Raw genomic sequence first — 23,463 nt, 5'->3', positions numbered from 1 at the left:
ACACATTTAATGCAATCCCTATCAAAATACCATCCATTTTTTTCAAAGAAATGGAACAAATAATCCTAAAATTTATGTGGAACCAGAAAAGACCTCGAATAGCCAAAGGAATATTGAAAAAGAAAGCCAAAGTTGGTGGCATCACCATTCCAGACTTCAAGCTCTACTACAAAGCTGTCGTCATCAAGACAGCATGGTACTGGCACAAAAACAGACACATAGATCAATGGAACAGAATAGAGAGCCCAGAAATAGACCCTCAACTCTATGGTCAACTAATCTTCGACAAAGCAGGAAAGAATGTCCAGTGGAAAAAAGACAGCCTCTTCAATAAATGGTGTTGGGAAAATTGGACAGCCACATGCAGAAAAATGAAATTGGATCATTTCCTTACACCACACATGAAAATAGACTCAAAATGGATGAAGGACCTCAATGTGAGAAAGGAATCCATCAAAATCCTTGAGGAGAACACAGGCAGCAACCTCTTCGACCTCAGCCGCAGCAACATCTTCCTAGGAACATCGCCAAAGGTAAGGGAAGCAAGGGCAAAAATGAACTATTGCAATTTTATCAAGATCAAAAGCTTTTGCACAGCAAAGGAAACAGTTCACAAAACCAAAAGACAACTGACAGAATGGGAGAAGATATTTGCAAACGACATATCAGATAAAGGGCTAGTGTCCAGAATCTATAAAGAACTTAGCAATCTCAACACCCAAAGAACAAATAATCCAATCAAGAAATGGGCAGAAGACATGAACAGACATTTCTGCAAAGAAGACATCCAGATGGCCAACAGACACATGAAAAAGTGTTCCATATCACTCGGCATCAGGGAAATACAAATCAAAACCACAATGAGATACCACCTCACACCAGTCAGAATGGCTAAAATTAACAAGTCAGCAAATGACAGATGCTGGCGAGGATGCAGAGAAAGGGGAACCCTCCTACACTGTTGGTGGGAATGCAAGCTGGTGCAACCACTCTGGAAAACAGCATGGAGGTTCCTCAAAATGTTGAAAATAGAACTAACCTATGACCCAGCAATTGCACTGCTGGGTATTTACCCTAAAGATACAAACGTAGGGATCCGAAGGTGCACATGCACCCGAATGTTTATAGCAACAATGTCTACAATAGCCAAACTATGGAAAGAACCTAGATGTCCATCAACAGACGAATGGATAAAGAAGATGTGGTATATATACACAATGGAATACTATGCAGCCATCAAAAGAAATGAAATCTTGCCATTTGCGACGACGTGGATGGAACTAGAGGGTATCATGCTTAGCGAAATAAGTCAATAGGAGAAAGACAACTATCATATGATCTCCCTGATATGAGGGAGAGGAGATGCAACATGGGGGGTTAAGGGGGTAGGAGAAGAGTAAATGAAGCAAGATGGGATTGGGAGGGAGATAAACCATAAGTGACTCTTAATCTCACAAAACAAACTGAGGGTTGCTGGGGGGAGGGGGGTTGGGGGGGTGGGGTTATTATGGACATTGGGGAGGGTATGTGCTATGATGAGTGCGGGGAAGTGTGTAAACCTGGCGATTCACAGACCTGTACCCCTGGGGAAAAAAAATATATGTTTATAAAAAATAAAATTAAAAAAAAATTTAAAAAATAGATACTTTAATAAAATACACACTTATACCTATCTATATCTATCTATATGACTTTCCATTATTATATCAATAATGGTAAGTTATAATATCAGGATCCAATATATTTTTTCCTCAGGGAGTATGCTTTCCCTGTGATCATGTTTATATTTTTAATTAATAATTCTTTTTTTTAAAGATTTTATTTATTTATTTATTTGACAGGCAGAGAGGCAGGCAGAGAGAGGTGGAAAAGGGCTCCCTGCTGAGTAGAGAGCCTGATGTGGGGCTCGATCCCAGGACCCTGGGATCATGAACTGAGCTGAAGGCAGAGGCTTTAACCCATTGAGCTACCCAGGTGCCCCTAATATTTCCTTTTAATATATGTATTAAAAATTCAAACTTGAATTATTTGAATTATGTTTATTGAATATATACTATGTGAAAAATATTTGTCCTAGATCTAAAGAAGCCAGGTCTGATTATCCTAGATTTGAATTTGTTTTTGAATAGATTATATGAACTATAGTCAAGTGTGACTGGATTTAATTTTAAAAGGCAAGCATAACTTATTTAAAAAGATACTTAAAGTCTAACTGACTAAAATGAATTCCTTAAAATATCTTATAATTTAATCGTCTTATTCTTATGCACCTAGTATTAATTATACTCCATTATCCATGAATCCAAACTATTGATTCACTTATCTATTTTATGCTGAAAGCAATATTAACAGATAAATGACTTTAGAACCTTTTTAAAGCAAGTTCCCAGCATTTTAAGTTTGTAAGAGAGAATTCAATGACAACCGTTATATAAATTCATGTTCAGGGCATTTAGGTCAATGAAATTAGAGCTTGTGAAACAGAATAAAGCAATGCAAGAGAAGTTAGATTCAGCAAAGCTGATTCAGCAGATTATTATAGTAAGAAAATTCCAGAGTGAGTATGATGGATTGTGTTCATACCCGTTACAAGTAATTTTAAGTCCTTGGAGGCACTGTGTTTATGCTTGAGTAGGCACCAAGTATCAATAGGTAAGAATTTAATCATCCCCAAGGATTTTCAAATGCTACATAGTCCCATGATACAAGTTTGAAGTTGCTAAGCAAAATTTAACTGTCTTTTTCTTCCCTTTGGTTTCCTAATTCTCATCTTTTGATCATCTCCTTCTAGAGTCAGGTACAAGACCTCGAGAGAACTGACCTCATGTTAAGGACCATGGTTAGAAAGTCTAAATGACTGAAGTGCTGTATTATCTCTTGGGCAGTGACCAAAGTTTTGGAGTTATTTATGGCATTGTGAAATCACATGATTTCACAGAAATTACTCTATAATATAGTTTGCATCAATATTATTTATAATTATTATTACCTAGTTCTCTTCTTTCACTGTCATTAACATAATTTGACTTTTAACTATTTAATATAAATATTTTATATAAATAACTCACATATATGTCCTAAAATGTGCATACATATTTCTTACAGATACTTGAAATTATCAAGTTCATAGAAGTTAATTTGTAATTTGGTTTACTCTAAGGCCTAGGGATTACTTGATCATGAATCACATTTTTATTCTAATCAGTAATACGGACATTAATTTGTATTCCACATTTCATGGAAGAAGAAGATATACCCAAATTACCTAGCTTCAGGCAATAGCTATGTATATTGATAGGTAATTGTTAGCATCATTTGTTTTATACACACAGACAAAAATGGAAAATCATAAAATCATTAATTTCTGCTTGGACAGAAATGGCTATGTGTATCTGCTTTTATTTTTCAATATATAATTGCAATGATACATTAAATAAAAAATATCAGTTCACTTTCTCTAGTCATTACCGTGCCTTGTATCCTGTTGAATCTCAACATTAGTGTCCAGTGAATTTTCCTAAAACATAGCCTTCATCAGGCTTTCTATTTCTCTGATATATGTCAGATCCCTTAGGTAGACTCTGACACTCTGGTTCCAACATTTCCCTTTAGCTGCTGTTAAGAGCACTATTCTCCATCCTAACATGTGGCTCTTCTCACATTTTGTAACCTTTGCTTTCTGCTTAATAAATACTTGTTCAGATGGTTTGCATTTTTTTCACTTCCACAGAAAACTTATTTTAACTGCTGTTTTCAGGGTTCTCTTCCTTGTTCACCTATTATAGCACAGGATTGCCATTCATTTTGATGACTATTACTTTCTGGTTTTTATTTTATTCAGTAATTTATTATCCTAAATGTGATGACAAATTATTTGGTGGATAGAGACCTTTTACAATAATTCTTTCTTATTTTCTATAGAATCCTATATACCACTAAGCCCACAGCATGTGCAGTTCATTCTGTTGAACAGAAATGAGTGAATTCAAGACCTAAGGCCAAAAATAATCACTATAAATCTATACTTTCAGTAAAGTTAGTTTAAAAAGTTTGGTACATTGGGTGAGAAACAAAAGCAAGTCAACCCATTTGGTTACCATTAATTCAACTGATGAAATAATATTCTTTATTATACTAAGAATTAGACTTGTATATTTTGAAATACCAGCCTTTCTCTGTCATATCACTAATTTCATTTAAACATCTCAGCTTCTACTATTCATTGTTTGAGTAATAAATAAATAGGAGGAGAGTAAATTTAGGGATTGTTGGTGGTTCAAAACACAGACTTAAAAGGTAAGTGCACTAGATATTGCTTATGGTCTTATTAGAGGGTCTGCGACAAGTATGTGTAATAACACATTTCAATAAGTGGTTGTAAATCATGGCTAGGTTCTATCCCCCCCCATTCAAAAAAAATACATCTTAATTCAACAAAGCTATTTACTCAATGAATGTCTTCCACCTACAGCATTATTTTCACACCGATACTGGCATTATCAGTATTAAATACAAACAGGACTTTACTGAAAAAAGCTAAAACTATCTTTCCTATAATGTCTAACTCCAAGGGAAAATAATGTGAGCAGATTTCCTATTTGAAGAACATATTTGGGATATAAGCAAGAATATTTCATTTTTTACTAAACAGAAGAAATATGGTCTTTAACCAAAATGAGAATAAAAATCAGACTCCTAGAACTATGTAAAAGCTTATCACCATTGCTTCTCTATATAAAAGTCCCCATTTTAAAAATTTTGAATGTCGGCACTGAGAAAGTTTTAATTCACTCTTGCTAAAAAGTAACCTGAGATATTTTATTAAGATAAATTTAATTAGAAGTTAATTATAGATTTCTTAAGTTCTATTTCTGTATTCTGTTAGTCAGTCATAAAGTGACATACCTAGACCCTGATACTGTAGCTCAAAACATGACCTGTAATGTATTATGGTCAGTCAGTATATAAAATTTTTATTTGATCAAGTTTTATATCTTTCTAAAAGTACCAAATGAAGACATTTCCCATTATACTACTAAGGGTACTTTGATAAACATAAATTTCTCTTTGAATTAGTCGTTAAAAAATATGTGACATTTTTGCTTTCCTCTAGGCTTTAGTTGCCAGAACACTTAGACTCAAATACAAATCAAGTCAATGATTAATTTTTATTTTTCCCCCAATATATTCTATAAAGTCTTGGTGAAACAACCTTCCGTTTCCAATCTACACCAGTACTTTTAACTCCCTTGCTTTGTTTTTCTTCTAGCACACTCAGAAGCTTAAATATCTAGTGTAAATTATTATTATTTTTAATATATGGAGTCTTTATTGTTTCAGAAGATCAAACAGAAAGGAATCATCATTGCTGCTCTCAAGGAGCTTAGAGTCTAGCAGAGGTCTGGGGGACAATTATTATGATAGAGATGTGCACCAGGTGTTATGGGAACAAAAGGAGTGAGAGGATGAGGAAAAATCTCAGCGATGTCCCTGAGTTTGTTTCTGAAAGAAGACTATGAGTTATTTAGGTGATTTAAGAGGGGAAGAAACACTTATTCTACCATGTGATTTAAAAAATACTCATTTGCTTAATTAGGATTTATGTAGTGGGTAAATAAATGTTTACATTTGCAGAGCACCATGTGATAGGGAGAGACCTTGTTTCATGTAGTTCAGCAGAACAAAGATAGAGTCTTAAAAAAGGCTCCAGATACAAGTCAGCTCACTTTCAGGGACTTCATGCATGGCTGGTATGACTATGCAACTGCCCTAAGGAAAAGCCAGAGGGGTGTATATCCTTGAGACCCTTATGTTACTGGTTTTAGACAATGATCTCTACCCCAGAAACAATGGGCCCAAGAGATAGCAAGGAAGTCAGTGAGCAGGGAAATTCAGTAATACACCCAAGAAGCGATTAGCGTTAAAACTGAGCATTATATCCTAAAACACATTTCAAGACACTGAAGACTGATATCCTGATCTCCACATGTTTCAATAACCTCTACATCACTGACCAGTCTCTGCTTCCATTTATTGCTCTCCTGAAATTGTGTAGCTTTGAACACGTAAGAGCTGCATTTATTTTATAGAAGGAAACAGATACTGTTCAAAAATCAACTTCCAAGTCTGTTTGCTATTCTTGCATCTAGCAATGCATCAAAAGCCACATTTCTACTTCATTCTTTTCTTCCCACCTCAGTGGAAATGACATTATTCCCTCTTCAAGGCTAATTCTCCTACTAGAATTCTCAATTTCCATCTCTTCAAGGAACTTGCTTTGCTCTGAGTTTTGTATCTAAAAACTTCCCATTCTATTATTTTTTCCTCTTAAAATAGGTACTTCTATAACCCCACATCTCTGTACTTGGTCACTTCTCCCCCACCCTCGATATTCATGAGAACAGATCCTATTAATGTACTCCTTTTCTTTGCTTCCCATTTGTTCCACAGTGAAATTAGCTTTCTAGAGCCACAACTTTACTAAATCATACTTATCAAGTTCAATGATGTATTCATAAGTGCTTTTTGTATTTTTATCTTTAATTTCCTGATATGTTATGATGATGCTTATATCTCACATTCTTTCTAGAAATAAATGAAGTACATTTTTTACTGAATTTAATAAGCTTTTGTCATATCAGCTGACCTCATATGAAGTTCAATTCCTCTTAAGAACATTAGAAATCCAACTGATTAATCATGAATCAAAATGCCTGCTAGTAGCTACAGGATTGCTGAAATAATCTTATACTATTATCAGATAGCTATATATTGTATCATCTACATATAAATCAATAGTTTAAGGGTGACATAGTGTAGTTTTCATTTATTTTTTCTTCAATTTTGATGAAACATTTAACTAGCAAGAAATTGTACCAATGTGACAAATAAACGCTAAGATGCCTCCCAATGATTTCTACCTCTTAGCATTAACACTCTTGTGTACTTTCCTCCCATTAAGTGTGGGTTGGAATCATCAGCTGTTATAAGAAATAGAATAAGACAGAAGTTAAAAGCCAGAGGCATGTATTTGCTCTCTCTCTTGGATTGCTTGCTTTGGAGGAAGCCTGCTGCCATGCTAGTCCCAGAGACGTCCATATGCCGAGGAACTAACTGAGAGAGCTGAGAGGAATTCAAAGGCCAGCAAGAAATCAATGTCCTTAGTCTGACACTATGATGGAGTGAGGCCTGCCAAAAACCAAGTAAGCAGTCTTAAAAATATATCGTCCCTAAGTCGGGTCTTCAGATTTGAGGGCAGTCATGCCTGACAGCTTACAACCTCATGGGAGACCTTGAGCTACAGGTCTCTCAGCTCAGCCACACCTATATTCCTGACCCACAGACTCTCAGACGTCAGTGTTTGTTGTTTCAGACCACACAATTTGTGCCTGGGTGGCTCAGTGGGTTAAGCCTCTGCCTTCAAACCACACAATTTGGGGGAAACTTTTTACATAGCGATCAATAAGTAATACAACATATTTGACTTTATTTCAAAGAGGAATCTCTTTTCTAAGTAATGCATAACTGATTGCCCATTTTTTGTATTAAAAAATTATAACTCTTCTCAATGATCCATTGAGCACTAGTCATAGTTTAAACAGCAGAGATCATGTATGATTACTCAAGAAGGAACAACTGCAATGAGGCTATTAGAAATTCAGAACAAATCACTTTTGAATCTGGACTTCCAAGAGAATCAATCAAACTGAGAATGTGATTAGTAAAACTAGTAACTATAAATGCACCCAGGTTTGCAGATAAATGAGTGTCTTAGAGTAACATCTGCAAAGAGGGAAGGTTTCAGCTATAGGCAACCTCTCCCTAATGAGGTCATTCAGCTGGTCCTCATTGATGAGTCAGTGTCTGGAGCAGGCGTTTTTGCCTAGATTTTAATAAGCAGCATGACCATGCCCTGCCGACAGGGACTCAAGTGACATATATGATACCTACAAACTTCAACCACCTGATGAAACAGAAAAATGACACAGGCATCAAAGTGGCAGATGTATGAGAACATGGAAGAAAGGGAGATCTGCTTTCTTCCTGAAACAATCCGGATAAAACTAGCAGAAGTCAGCTGCACATTTGCTGACAATAGAGAGGGTAAGAATAACAAGTGTGAAGTTAAAAAGTATAGTAAAATTATCTTGGATCTCAACATAAATATGCAGAAGTTTTGAGAAGGGGCTAGCCTCATAAAAACAGAAACTGCATATTTTACTCATTAAAGTAATTCAAAATATTGACCTTGGAATTATTTATTTAAAAACCAATTTAAGGGGTGCCTGCGTGGCTCAGTGGGTTAAAGCCTCTGCCTTCGGCTCAGGTCATGATCCCAGGGTTCTGGGATCGAGCTCCGCATCGGGCTCTCTCCTCGGCAGGGAGCCTGCTTCCTCCTCTCTCTCTGACTGCTTCTCTGCCTACTTGTGATCTCCTTCTGTCAAAAAACAAAAAACAAAAACCAAACCTTTAAAAACCAGTTTAAAATAAGCCTTCTTCCAAGGTAATCTGGAAGGAGAGAAAGGAAGTCTAAGAAATATATTCAAAATAAAGAATAAATAAAACATACATCAGCAGCTAATGGGACAAATTAGAGTTGATCTACTCCTACCTTCGTAAAAAAGTTGTCATCTCACAATAAATAAGATGGTTTGGCATTGTGAGATTATGATTTCTTTTCATAGGTTAGGCCGCAGTGAACCAACCTATGACCACTGTCCTAACTTTCTAACTGCTTTTCCAGTCTATATTCTTTTTTTTCAATTATTTTACCTACTCCTAGAAAATCTGTTTTCCCACATCAAAGATCTCATCATGCACGTTGTCTGCACAAAAGCTGTAATGTTTCCCCTGACCACTAAATGAGCTAAACTTTATGGCATTCCAGTAAGTCTCCTCACAGAGTGGAGAAATGGTCAAACTGTGTGTCTGCTTCCAGACTGGTATTATGTACTGCTCCTCTATTTATTGGCTGTAACATTACGACAAGTACGGTGAAGTAAAATTCTCTGTTATCAGTTTCCCTACCTATGAAATAGGATTATGACTTTAAGGAGCACTACTGTTTATTGTGAAAATTGAAAGAAATAATCCATGACGTGTTAGGAATAGTGACCTGGCCCATAAACATTAGCTATTACTTTACTGTTGTTATTATTGCTGCTATTTGAGATTCAAAGTAGCCTAAGATTATGAGTATCTACCACCTGATAGGAGATTTTATATAGGTTACTTCATTTAACTTGAACTACAAATTTCTGAAATAGACATTATTATTCCCATTTTACAGATGAGGAGGCCACCATCCGGACAATTTAAAGGAATTCTCTAAATTCCTACAGTGACTGAGGGCTAACAGCCGAGTTCCTGCCCAGATTTCTGACTTCATGTTAAGGGTACTTTTGACTGCACAAATTTGTCCTTCCAGATTTGTCACCTAATGCTCCACTATGAAAAACATTGGTTAATAGTGCTGGCCGTGAGTTTACGCCCCAGCATAACTGGTCACTTGCAATTCATACACACACTCTGAGGTTCAGTGTTCTCTACTGTAAAAGATGAACAGTGATGCCCATTTTTATGAACTGATTTAGGGGATTACTTCACTTAAACAGTGCAGTAGAACAGATCATGTGCACAATTTTATTAGTTAAATAATTATATATTTATATTTTTAGTTTTATTCATTTGTATCAAAACACTTAATGTAATCCTAACGGCCCATATTTTACTTCCTCATTATTACTGCCTTAATCTTCCCTGTGTTTATCTCTGTTTATCAAAAATGTACATTTCTTTCATAAAGAAATGTTTTCCTCTCTCCCTAAGCATTTCCTTATTCTTCAGCTAGATGCAGATCCACAATCCCTGGTCCAAACTCTGTGAGCTTAGAGGCTTCACCATCAGAATTTAGTCTTATTTTGGATAGGTAAAGAAATATGTATCTTGTATATTATACGACAGTCTCTGGAAGGAACTGGAACAAAACCTCATAATTAAACAGTAATGTTTTTGCTGCAAGTAGTAAAGTTCATACGTACTTGGATAAATAAAGACTATAAATAAGTTCATACTAGCTCAGATCATATATTCTGAGGCACAGAGATTAGGCTGGCATGCATTGTCAGATAAGTAAGTGACAAAATTTTGTGTTCAGTTTTTTTGATTTTAGAATCGTGCATAAAGAATTGTAGACCCATATGATCTCTCCCCACCTCCCGCAGGAGTTTTGATAAGCTCTTTAAAAAAAAAAAAGAAAAGATTTTTTATATTTGAGAGAGAGAGAGTGAGTGCACAGGAGAGAGAGAGAGAGCGCACAAGTGAGAGCATGAGCAAGGGAAAGGTAAGAGGCAAAGGGAGAAGACGACTCCCTGCGAGCCCCAGGCGGGGCTGCTTCCAGAACCCTGGGATCTGCTGAAGGCAGATGCTTAACTAAATGAACCACCCAGGTTCCCCTGCTAGGCTCTTTCTAAAGATTATGCGGCATTCTATCCGGCATGATTATGTATTTACGCATCTTGGCTTCCATGACTGTACAAGGGTCTCTACGGGCAAGGAATGTATCTTCATCTTTGCATGCTCTTTAGGACCAAGAATGTTTTTACATCTTACTAGTTGTGTTAGGCATATTTTATAAACAAGAAAATATCATATTATTATTCCAAAAAATATCATATTAGTATTCCATATTTTATAAACATGAAAATATCCTATTAGTATTCCGAAGTGCTAAAAGTATGTCTTGCAAAGATGGCAACACTCCTTTTCATGGTCATTAATAAAGAAGCAGCCTAAGTTATGCTGGTATTAATTTCCCAATAAGATCATAAAGAATTTAACCCATTGATGATTTGCTAGAATTAAGATTCTAGAAGGGGTAGGTAATACTCCAAAAGTTCACATTCTAATATAAAATTTGGAAATTAGGACCTGATAGGGGAACATTCTTAGCATCTTATTTTGCAATTTGCAGGTAAGTCATTTAAAAGTCAATGATGATATTCTTTGACTTGAACTGATTTCATGCTGTGTGTTTGTGAACCTTTTTCTTCTTAGTTACGATATACTTTAGAAGAAATATAATAATTCTTGCTGTCTTACCTATATGTTGTCCATACATGTGATAAAAGAAGCTGAAACAATATGCAGTGTTCGTGGGGCCGTAAGGGTTTTTAGGAGCTATGCTGAAAACAGGGCTGAGAAGTCGGGCCTTTTCGCCTTCCAGTCTGGGCCGAGATGTCTCAATGTACATGTAAAAACCTTTAAAAAGACAATATAAAATGTTTAAACACAATATTATTAGGTGACATGAAATTTGAAATCATGAAGAAGTTTTAGAGTTTTTATATGAAGTAAATTGTAGAGTCACAGAAGACTTTTGATCTAATTTATTAACTATTTTTATATATAATATAAAGAATGAATAAATGATCTACATAATTAAACAAAAAATTGCTTAAATGTATAAAAACTTTGGACAAAATTGGAATATTACACTTGAATTATTTAAAAAATTCCAATCTCTCAACTACATGTGTCAGTGAGTTCTGAGAGAAGATTCATGTCTACAAACTTTGGAAATATTTGAATTATTGGTACTGCACATTAAAAATTTAATGTTTTATCCCATAATCTTCAAATCTATAGCTAAGCATTCTGTTGCATGTCATATTAATGATATTAATAGCATTAATTTCTGAAAGTCTGAGGCTGGAGTGTGATTGTTATAAACACAACATTTCATACCCTCATACCTTCTTTGGAGCCGCTACGATCAGCATTAGGTCCTGTGTTTGGAGTATATTTTGTATTTCTTGTCGCAGTACTTTGCTTTGTCCAGTCAAAATTATCTGTATCATCTTGGGTGAACAAACAAATGTTACCATCTTCAAATCCACAGTGAAATTCTCCTGTTAATGAATTTTAAAGTAATTAATATTAAACTAAAATAAGCACTTTAATATTCTTATGAAAATTTTAAAAACATTATACAGCAATAATAATGCAAGACTGAGATAGTGGCACCGGAGCCATAATAGGGCACACGATTTTGACTAAACATAAAACTTTCATTTTTAACAAAAAAGAAAAAATAATCTTGATATATAAGCCAGCCCCTTCATTTAATAACTTAAACCCAAACCACTTGCCTCTGAAATACTCAAATAACTGAAATTAAAGAATATAATTCATGCTTGAATTATGGCTGAAGACTTTTCCCAACTTTCATTTTTTGAGTGTAGAAATAATCCAAAGAAAACTTTCAAACACAAAATGAGCTTTATTCATTTATCTGACAACACGTTAAAGCTGTATACCTTGAGGTTACAATTTTTCACACCATGTCTGGAGATCGTTTCTCATATACCCACTTGCAGAAATGGAAGTTTACTTAGGGGAAGATAATGGCAAACTATTTTAAAAAATAGTTATCTTTACATTTTTTTCTGAATGTGGATTTGGCAGATGGCTGAAATTCACTAGAAATAATGAAAAACCTTTTATGAAGACTGTGGGAAGACTGGAATTTCTTGTATGCCTGCCACATGCTGAGTTCAGACCCAACAAATAGTTCAGTGAGAACTTTCTTCAACTGTCCTTGTACTGAGGGTAAAAATAATGTTTCTAGGTATCAAAGGGTTTTCTTCTGGGATGTACCCTGCTTGAAATATAGGCATAAATAAAAAAGATAATGTCAAGTAGACACAAAGAAGACATGAACAGACATTTTTCAAAAAACATCCAAATGTCCAACAGACATATAAAAAGATGTTCAACATCACTGATCATCAGGGAAATGCAAATTAAAAGCACAATGAGATATCACATGATGAGATGGCAATTCAAACAAACAAACAAACAAACATTGCCAAGCATGTGGAAAATTGGAACTCTCATATACTGTCATGGGAATGTAAAATGGTGCAGGTAGTTAAGAAAACAGTATGGAGTTCCTCAAAAATTAAAAATAAAACTACTGGGGGCACCTGGGTGGTGCAGTTGGTTCAGTGTCCAACTCTCGATTTCAGCATTGTGAGTTCAAACACCACGTTAAGATACATGTTAGGCTACACACTAGGTGTGGAGCCACCCTAAAAAAAAAAAAAATAGAACTATTGTGTAATCCAGCAATCTTATTTCTGGGTATCTATCCAAAAAATTTAAACAATTTTCTCAAGGAGATAGTTGTACTCCTATGTTCATTGTTCACTGCAGCATATTTCACAATAGCCAAAATATGGAAGCAACCTAAGTGCCCATCAGTGGAGGAATGGTTAAAGAAGACATACATACAATGGAGTAGTATTTAGCCTTAGAGAAGAAGAAAATCTTACTATACATGACAACACTGATGAACCTGGAGGACATTATACTAAGGACATTATATTAAACCAGTCCTAGAAGAATTATGCTGCATGATTACACTTATGAGGTATCTAAAATATCCAAATATATAGAAGCAGAAAGTAGAATGGTGGTTTTCAGGGGCTGGCGGAAGACGGAAATGGAGAGACTGGTCAAAAGGTATAAACTTTCAGTTCTGTAAGATGAGTCAGTTCTAGAGATCTGCCATAGAACTTTATGCTGGGATAACAATGCTGTATTGCATACTTAAATGTTATTAAGAAGGTAGATCTCATATTAATTTTATAATCTTTAAAAATTTTTAAAAATTATTTTAAAAATTAAAAATTTAAAGACCTTAAATTTTTTAAATTAAAAAAAATTAAATACCAATTTAAAAAAGGAAGAGAGAAGGAAAGAAGATAGGAAGGAAAGTAGGAAGAAAACCGTTGACATATACACATAAAAATAAAACAGAAGGCTTTCCTTTTGAATTTCAGGAATATGTTGTTTTGTTTTTGTTTTCAGATTGAAGACTTGCTATACTTCTTTGTGTTTATTTATATTCCATATTATGAATAGGAATACTTATAGGGAATATAAGCATTTAGTGAATTCTAAATTAGTAAATTTCTATATAAACAACAGTCCATATAAAATATTTTTCATTACATATTTATGCCATAAATCTTATACTAAAGAAGACAGGACTGCTTGATACTATCAACTGAGATCTAATGTTGGTGACAACAGTATAACTATATGCATGGATACATTTCTTTAAATACCTTTTAGGCACAATAGGAGATACCTTTAGCTGCTCCTTTGGAGTCACGATAAAGCAATGCTTGATTTTAAATGTTTTCAGTTGTTTAATTCCATATTGTATATACACAAAGAAAATACCAAAAAAAATGTAAAAATTTGGGATTTGTTTATAAATTTGCTGCCAAATCTTACTTTTCATGTCATTTAAAAGTATATATAACGCTTTTTATAAAACCACTTAAACATATCTTTTGTATAATTTAGCCTTGTTTGAAAAAAACTTGCCTACAAAAAACAAACAAGTTCTTAAAACCTGAAAACTGAAGTCTCTCATAGTAAAATTAAGCAAAAAAGACAGCTTACGAGAACCTAAGACATGTCCATAATTTTAGATAGACCTAAAATTTTTCATAATTTGATTCTTTTACAGATTATGTAAGTTGTTTACAATAAATTTGAAGGAGACTTAAGACTCCAAAAACCCCCATTGGACAAAGATACATAAGTTATCTCCATAGTTCTTCATCACTTCTGTAGACATTCATCTTTGTAGTGAAGAAACTTATTACTTATTACTGGAAAGATTTTATAAAAAGTAGGAAGATAAAAGTGGGAAAAACTCACTATTCTGGGCCATAATAATCTTATGATTATCCTGTCATTATATGTAGGGTAATTATGCAAAAGTCTATTCATTTAAAAGTTTATTGAAATAAGGAATATCTTGATAGATAGTGAAAATGCATCTGTCTGTAAAAGTTTATCAAAAGTCTATGTAATATTAAACATTAAAAGATCTCATAAAATAAGAAAGTAATATAGTCCAGGATTTTCACAAAGACATGCAACTGAAGACTGACTTGATACTGAATTTTTCAGTGGTTTTCTAACTATAACACGCTCTTGGTAGTTTTGGGAGGTACTTGGAAATAAAGAAATATATTTGAAATATTCTGTATTACATGGTCTGCAAAACTGTGCTTTATTTACCACAATTCTTATCATGATGGTAAAGAATAAAACTTTGGAATAAGCAGCCTGATGCCCAATAGTCCTCTAGCCCAATGACTCCCTCTTGTAGCCACCTATCCTATTTCTTTATTTTTTACTTTTTTTTTTTGGCTTTACTGAAATATAATTGAAAAACAAAAGTTACATATACTTAAGATATATACAATTTGATGTTTGAGATACATTTTGAAATAATCACAATGAAGCAAATTAATAGATTCATCACTTAACATATGGCATAGTTACCATTATCTTCCTTCCTTCCTTCCTCCCTCCCTTCCTCCCTCCCTCATTCCCTCCCTTCCTCCCTTTCTTTTCTTTCTTTTGGAGGTGAGAACACTAAAGAGCTACCCTCTTAGCAAATTTCAAGTATACAATACAGTATTGTTAAGCACAGTCATTATGCTGCACATTAGATCTCCAGAACTCATTCATCTAACATAACTCAAAGTGTATAACCTTTGACAAACATCTTCCCATTTCCCCCTCCCTCTTTCTCCTAGCAGCCACCATTCTACACTCAGCTTCTGAGTTTGAGTATTTTAGATGTCATGGAAATGAGATTATGCAGCATCTGTCCTTCTGTATCTGGCTTATTTCTCTTAGCATAATAAACCAAATTCACCAATGTTGTCTCAAATGGCAGGACAGCTTTTTTAAAAGCTGACTAATATTCTGCATTTTCTTTATCAATGAATTCACTGATGGATATATGGATTATTTCCATTATCTTGGTTATTGTGAATAATGCTGCAGTGAACTTGCCCTTGCAGATATTTCATCAAGATTGAGCTTTATTTCTTTTGGGTATTTACCGAGAAGTGAGACTACTGGATCATTTGGTAATTCTATCTTTAATTTTTAAAGAACCTCCATACTGTTTTCTCTAAAGGATGTAGCAATTTACATTCTGGCCAACAATGTGCAATGGTTGATTAAAGAGACTATCCTTTCCCTACAGTGTGTACTTGTTACTCTTGCCAAAAATCAGTTGACTGTAAATTCATGGATTTATTTGTGAGCTTTCTATTCTGTGTCTCAATGACAGTTTTTATGGCAGTACCACACTCCTTTGATTACTGTAGATTTGTGATATATTTTAAAATCAGGGAGTGTGATGCCTCTAGCTTTATTTTTATATTGCAGTAGCTATTTGGGATCTTTTATGGTTCTATGTGAATTTTAAGATTGTTTTTTCTACTTATGTAAAGAATGTCATTGGCATTTTGATAGGGATTGCACTGAATTAGTAGATTGTTTGGGGGTAATATGAATATTCTAACTATATTAATTCTTCTAATCCATGAACCCATGTCTTTCCATTTACCTGTCTTCTCTAATTTCCTTCAACAACGTGTTATAATTTTTAGTGTAGAAATCTTTCACTTCTTTGGTTAAGTTTATTCCTCCATATTCTGTTCTTTTGTTGTTATTTTTAGTGGGACTATTTTCTTATATTCCTTTTCAGATAGCACATTGTGAATGCATAGAAATGTCACTGTTTTTGTGCTTTGATTTTGGATGACCTCACTTTACTTAATTTGTTTATTAGTTCTAACTTTGAAATGCTATTTTAGAAGGGGCTATTATGGTAAACTTTTTCAGTTTTAAGTTATTTCCAAGAGATAGTGAGAATGTCATGCATATGTATTACTTATTATATTATACATATTAATATTGATTACATATGTATTTCGTATATGTATAAACTATCTTGTACTTAATCTAAACCAAAAAAGTCCAAAATTTTTTTCAAAAGCTCTGAATTTTAACAATTTGGACTTCAGAACCTAAATCAGACCAAATATACATTTCAAAAATTTTAAAACCTCTTCACAGAAAATTTCAATTCCATTACTGAGACACTTGAGAGACCTCAGAATTCATTTCAATATGATTTCAATATTTTTGTTTTCTTTTCAATTAATACAGTCCAGTCACAGACTAAACTTCAGGTTTGGTCCAAGGGTACCATTCCTGAGGAAAAACAGCAATGGATGAAAAGGACACTGCTCACGCTTAATGGAGCCTGTAGCATATTCTCTTGACAACTAATCATCCTTCCATTCAGTTCAAAATTTCAATCCAAAGAGTTTTTAAGAAACTATAAACAAAAGTCCTTCCTCTTTTAAATCTAGTAATTATTCTGAGTCTAATGAAGAATCATACTCTGACAAAATTTCATGGACTTATTCTATACAGATATTTTGGAAGTAGATACTTAGGATAAGTCAATTCACTTAAAAACTATATAAGTTGTTAAAATGCAAAAGAGGATTTAAGATTAGTTTGATCTGGTGCCAATATATGTCTCATATCACATGTATTATGTTAAATATAATATAAATTCCTTTCTTTTCTACAAAGAAGATGTTTCATATAAACCCTGATTTATAACTAAGCCAACATATATTCAAAAGATTTTTAAACTTTATTATGTAGAAAATAATCTTTTATGGAGGAAATATTACTAAATGGTGTTATAAGAATTCATTACACATAATTATAAACAACCTAAGAAGTAAGATCTTCATTTTAAGAAATCATTTACAAACTTATCAGAAATACTTAATGTTTTTTATTTTTTCCTCATCGACTTTTTTCTGAACTGCTTAATTTTCACTTTCTCTTCAACTTCGTTAATATCATTACCAGGAAAAATATGTTTTAATGAAATGTGGAGAGTAAATAGTAAGCATATTGTAACTAATTGAATTAATATAGAAAAATTGTAGAAACAAAAAACAAATTTGCCTGAGGTTGCGATAAAACAGTTTAACTACAAGGGAGCAATACAAAAACTTTATAGAGAACATGGAACTTGTGATGGTTCTGTAACTGAATGAATTGGTCAATACTTCTTACAGAAGTATACACACAAAAAAGCGTTAATTTTACCATATATAAATTATGCTTTGAAAATCAATGACAGAATTTAAGACATTATACCATTTAAGAAGATCATGGGTAAAAGTAGTCTAGCTGAGGGGAAGAAAAATAACTTTCCATAGCAAAATCTAAAAGAAAACATGACCTTCTTCTACATGTTTTCCTATTTTCCTCTTATTGAATAATGTCTGGCTAATTTATTAAGATCTTGAATGTATAATGAATATGTATACTCCATAAAATATTTTTCTTTTATGTCTTTGGGACCTGGAGGTTCTTTAACAGGGTTAAAGAAATCAATAAGGGGAAAATGTACGTGACTGTCAATAACATAAAAATAATTACTCGATAACTTAGAAAAATCATTGATGTTTACTAAAAAGTCTTTATTCTAAACATTGTAATCTTTTAGCATATTGAACACTTAGTGAAAAATTTAAAAAAAATACAGTCAATGGAAATCGTTAGTAAAGAGAATTATAATGGAAAGTATTTTAAAAGTAGAAAATTCAGTTCGTTGACTAACAACAACAAAAAATGCTTGTTGGAGAAGTGGGTAACTATGATCCAAAGGATATGAGCTTTTAAAAGAAGCACTCAAATTCTAATTAATATTGTTCATCTTCACGGCACATTTCTGGCTTCTGTAATGTTTGAATATACAATCTATATACTCTAGACGCACTGAGTTTGCTCAGTTATTGTGCGAACAGGACCTTCCTTTCGATGGCAGTAGGCATGCCCTTCCTCACCTTCTTCCCCTAAGGAAACTTTATTAAGCTTTCAGGACCCAGTTCAAATAGCATGTCTTCTATAAAACTCCACTTGCCACAAAATTACTGGTACTTTTTATATTGTATAGAAGTCATCTGTTAGCAAACAATACCTCTATTATTTCTTTATATATGCATTTTTCCCAGTAAATTGAAGCTACTAAAAATTTTTCCTTGAATTGAAATATTACTCAACTTTTTTCTGTATCAAGTTTTAATCTTCCCACAACAACTCTTTTTAAACATTTCTACTGAAATTATTGTCAGAGAATTTACCTACAAAAGAATTATAATCAATATAGTAATTAAATAGCAATAGTACCCTGGGTAGAAGCCAGGGAGAACCTGATTTGTGCAGTTAATTCATCTTGAAACTGTTGTCTATTTTTTCTTTTAACAAATGATCATTGAACACCTGCTAAATATGAGATGCTGTGGCAGGCCAAAAGACAGTGCAATATAGAGAGAAATTAGAAACATATTTAGCTCATAAGTATTTTATGACAAAATACAAAATAGCTTATAACACAGATGAAGACAAACTGTTTTGGGAAATCTAATGGAGAGAATACTCAGTCAAGAAAGAAGCATTTGTGCTAAATTTTATAAATGAACTCAAAGGATTGAAGATATCCACAGGAAAGGTCACTGGTGAGAACAAAATGAACTGTGCATGAAAGCAAAATGAAAACATAAGTGTATTCAGTATTATAATTTGGATAAGCAGAAATGGAGTAAAGGAATATCTTTAGTAGAAATTAGGTGACAACAGGTTATGTAGTTTGGTCTTGGGTTATATAATGAGTGAAAGGCCATTATAAGAAAGGAAACATAATAAAATGAGGAAAAAGACCCACACAGTCTCTTTACTAAGTATAAGTAATGGAGAATTTTGGATGGATAGGAGAAGAGTGCAAAGGTGGTTCTCCTTTCTTTCATTAGCCAAAAACAATATATTCATAGGCACAAAAATGGAAGACAAAAACCAATATTTACTCTAATGTGAAATATTCAAGAAGATGGTGAACAGATTATCTTCTTCATTAACAATGGGGATATAGATTAGTGATGTATGAAAAATCTTGATAAAACCATTCAAATACCAATTTTCTAACTGTAGTCTTTAGTAACTGGAGTACAGAAATCAAAAAAGAAAATTAAAGAAACAATAGTAATAAAAATGATAATGCATTGCCAAAAGAAAAACTTAATCCCATAGTTAAACAAATAACAAATGTTAAGTTGGAGGAAATGTCTCCATATTTGTGAAAACTTATAAAAATCAATGATTAATATTAAATAGTTTGTCTTTATAAGCATATCCATTGAAATTTAAAATTCACAATTCATTTTTAATGCCAGTTTTACTGTTTCAAAGCCATTCCATTTTAAAGCAATTATGAACAGTTGCTAAATAATCTTTATATGCCTCTGAGTTTTCTACTTTTCTTAACTGTGCAATGCTGTACCATTATTAAAATAAAAACATACTTACTCAAATGAGGATTAACAGGAGCTACAAGAAAAGCAAAAAATAATGTTAGCATGGCTTGAATGTCTTTTATAAATAAAAGTCTAATCAGTGTCTCATAGTTCCTTATAAAAAATTAATGATCTTCCCCACTGCGACCATGAAGAATTATGTCTGCAATCCATTTTGTTCTAGAGGATTGAATAGAATCTACTTTGGAGCTCAGCATTAACAGTCTCAAAGTACCTAAAAGATCAATGCTAAATAGCATGTGGGATTTGTTCATTTTCCAAGGAACAGAGTTGCAGATCTTTTATATCTTAACCAATGCAAAAACCCCCTGAAATCAAAACTTAGACTGACAGTAGGCCAACGTATAATCTAGATGTTTTAACAATGAAAGCAATTATCCAACAGAGATTAAACTTTAGATTTTTTGGCTGTTATCTATTTCTGGTGAAAATAACATGGTGTACATGAAAATAAAGCACTCCTTGTATCATGTTATTACATGCACCCTAAAACAAATAACTACACCAATGCTGCTTTGTTTGATTACACACACACACACACACACACACACACACACACACAGTTTTCAAATAACAAGCAATACAGTTGTGGTTTTCTGCCCTAGAAGACATTTTTATCTCAAAAAACTGTGTTTACAAGTGACAATTGACTTCTACATGAAGAGGAATGAATACTTTACATTTTACTGAAACAACAACAAAAATATATCTAATCTAACAGACAAAATGGTATCTGTGTATAATGATTACTCATTCATCACTTTGAGAGAAAATTTCATTCTGGATGAAGTAAAGATCGTTGCGGTTTCCCAGAATTATAATAGGCAGTTAATCTAACTTGCAGAAGTTTGTCTGCTCTGTTGTTAATTCCTAGTGCTTTCCATTAACAACTTTTGTTAAACTTGGACTTAACAAATGAAGTATGATAGTAAAAAATGCATACACCGCACAAAGGATGTTCATAGTAATTGTTACATTAGTACATTGAATTAACTTTAACAAAGTGAGTTAGTTTCTCAATCAAATATTTTTACTATTTCTTACAGAAGATAGACAATTCCCAATACTTTGTTTTCTGATTCTGTTTCCCCATTGCCAATTATGAAATATCTAAGTAGAGAAGGGATATATGTATCTACTAGTTTGACTAAAGTGGAGAAAAAAGAATAACTTTTTCTTGCAAGAGATCAATATATTATAATTTGAAAATTAGTAAAAATGATATGAAAATTTAAAACGTCCATATATTATCTTACAAGAAGTAAGCATCTTTGAATTCTAATTTGTTTCTAAAAAAATATGTCACACCTACAGTTAACATCTATCACTTCTCGGCCTTTATGGCTAAGATCAAGTGTACAGTTAATCTCTGACCACACTGAGTTTTAATTGAGTCTTCTGCTACAATATTACTACTCATTAGGTTCACTGTAAGTAGTGGAAACTTCCTTTCTAAATTCTAAATATTTCAGTAAGCCCATTTTTTTTCTTTTAACAATTGAACTTTTGTGTGTAATTTTTCATAAACATCTAGATACCATTTAAGTAAACCTTACCCAAATCTTTATTATATAAAAAGTTTAATTAAATTTTAATTTTATTAAAATTTAATAAAATTTTTATTAAAATTTAATTTTAATTAAACTGTTTAAGATTTTTAAAAGTATGCCTAAGAATGCAAAGATATTAAAGCTGAAACTACCATAATATCTATTTTCCAGATCTATTTTCATTTCACTCTGCTGCCTCAGAGTTTTAAGTAAAACTACTGAGCTTATAAATTTTTTTTTCTCTATTTCTCTTTGAGAAAAGTCATATAATTTCTAAACATAGGAAAGCAACATGGATCCTCTGCTATGAAAGGGTCAACCAGCCCTAGTTCTATTCAGAATCTGTCATTTCATAGATGTATAAATCTGCAGGACACTGAAAACTTTCAGGTCCTAATATCTTCTTTATTTTTTAAAGGAATGGATATTCATTGTTTCTAATCTCCTTCATATTGAGTTGTCTACATTTTTATAACTTAGGGGCAGGAAGCATGAAACTTAGATAAGAGGACATAATAATTAATATTTTATAAAACATATAAAACTAAAACTTTAGAAAAAAAATATATTGAGATGCTATCTAATTGTGTGCCCAATGGAATCATGGGGTAATTACAGAATAACAATTGTTACTGTCATTAAATTTTATTCATTGCTATTAAATACTAATCTTTATATCATTAAAAAAAAGGTTTATTTTTAAGGAACCACATTCAAGAAAAGGTGTGCAGTGATTCTAATACTTTTACAAGTGAGCATTTTTAAAGGACCATATTCAAGAAAAAGATAGTTATTCTCATGCTTTTACATCCATGATCTAGTTTCAATATTCTAGTCTACACTGTATATCATATTTTTTCATGAAAATTGAATATATCTAGATGATGCTAAGAGAGTGAAAATAAGTGATTTCATATGACAAACAACTCTAGTGAATGTTATTAATTTCACTATATTTTTTACTTTTGATAGTATTCGGTTTCCCTCTTACGTAGGAAAAACATGTTTAATGCTAAATTGAATGAAGAATTCTAAGGAGGTGCAAGATGGTGGAGGAGTAGGAGACCTTGTTTCAATGGGTCCCCTGAATTGAGCTAAATAACTACCAGAACACTCTGAACATCCATGAAATCAGCCTGAGATGTAAGATTATATACTTATGGATCTCTGCAGGGGTAGAAGATGTACTTTGCCTGGATCATGGCTGATATATTCAGCTATACATCCGCTCAGCCACCTCTCACCAAAATGACAAGGAGGAGGAACACCCAACACAGGAAAAATTCAGAGACTGTGACCTCTGCCACAGAACTATTGGATATGGACATAAACAATATGTCGGAAATAGAATTCAGGGTAACAATTATCCAGGCAATGGCTAGGTTGGAGAAGACCATTAGGGCAACATAGAATCTCTAAGCATGGACGTGAGAACTGATCTAGCAGGACTTAAAAATGCTATCAGTGAGATCCAATCTAATTTAAATATTCTAACAGCTAGGGTAAATGAGGCAGAAGATCGAATTAGTGATCTAGAAGACAAACTGATAGAAAAGAAGGATCAGTAGGAGGTTTGGAACAAACAGCTCAGAAGCCATGAACACAGAATTAGGGAAATAAATGAC

At 33.1% G+C, this 23,463-nt stretch overlaps 1 protein-coding gene across 3 annotated transcripts in view; it reads right to left on the bottom strand.

The window, feature by feature from the left end:
• MDGA2 (MAM domain containing glycosylphosphatidylinositol anchor 2) overlaps nucleotides 1–23,463 on the bottom strand; it is an 845,317-nt gene that overhangs the window by 28,171 nt on the left and 793,683 nt on the right. For all 3 annotated transcript variants that reach the window (XR_004384228.1, XR_004384229.1, XM_032871192.1), the window contains exons 12-14: nucleotides 20,281–20,301; nucleotides 11,754–11,909; nucleotides 11,101–11,259 (exon numbers count right to left, since the gene is read on the bottom strand). Coding sequence is in view for 1 of the 3 variants with exons in the window: in XM_032871192.1 (XP_032727083.1) it covers nucleotides 11,101–11,259; nucleotides 11,754–11,909; nucleotides 20,281–20,301 (336 nt within the window). In the remaining 2 variants the exon portion in view is untranslated. The remainder of the gene's footprint in view (nucleotides 1–11,100; nucleotides 11,260–11,753; nucleotides 11,910–20,280; nucleotides 20,302–23,463) is intronic.

The sequence above is a fragment of the Lontra canadensis genome, unplaced genomic scaffold, assembly GCF_010015895.1.
Source record: "Lontra canadensis isolate GAN:19392208 unplaced genomic scaffold, GSC_riverotter_1.0 scaffold42, whole genome shotgun sequence".
Classification (NCBI taxonomy): domain Eukaryota; kingdom Metazoa; phylum Chordata; class Mammalia; order Carnivora; family Mustelidae; genus Lontra; species Lontra canadensis.
Note: the sequence above shows the minus strand (reverse complement) of the source record. Positions and strands in the feature narration are given on the sequence as shown.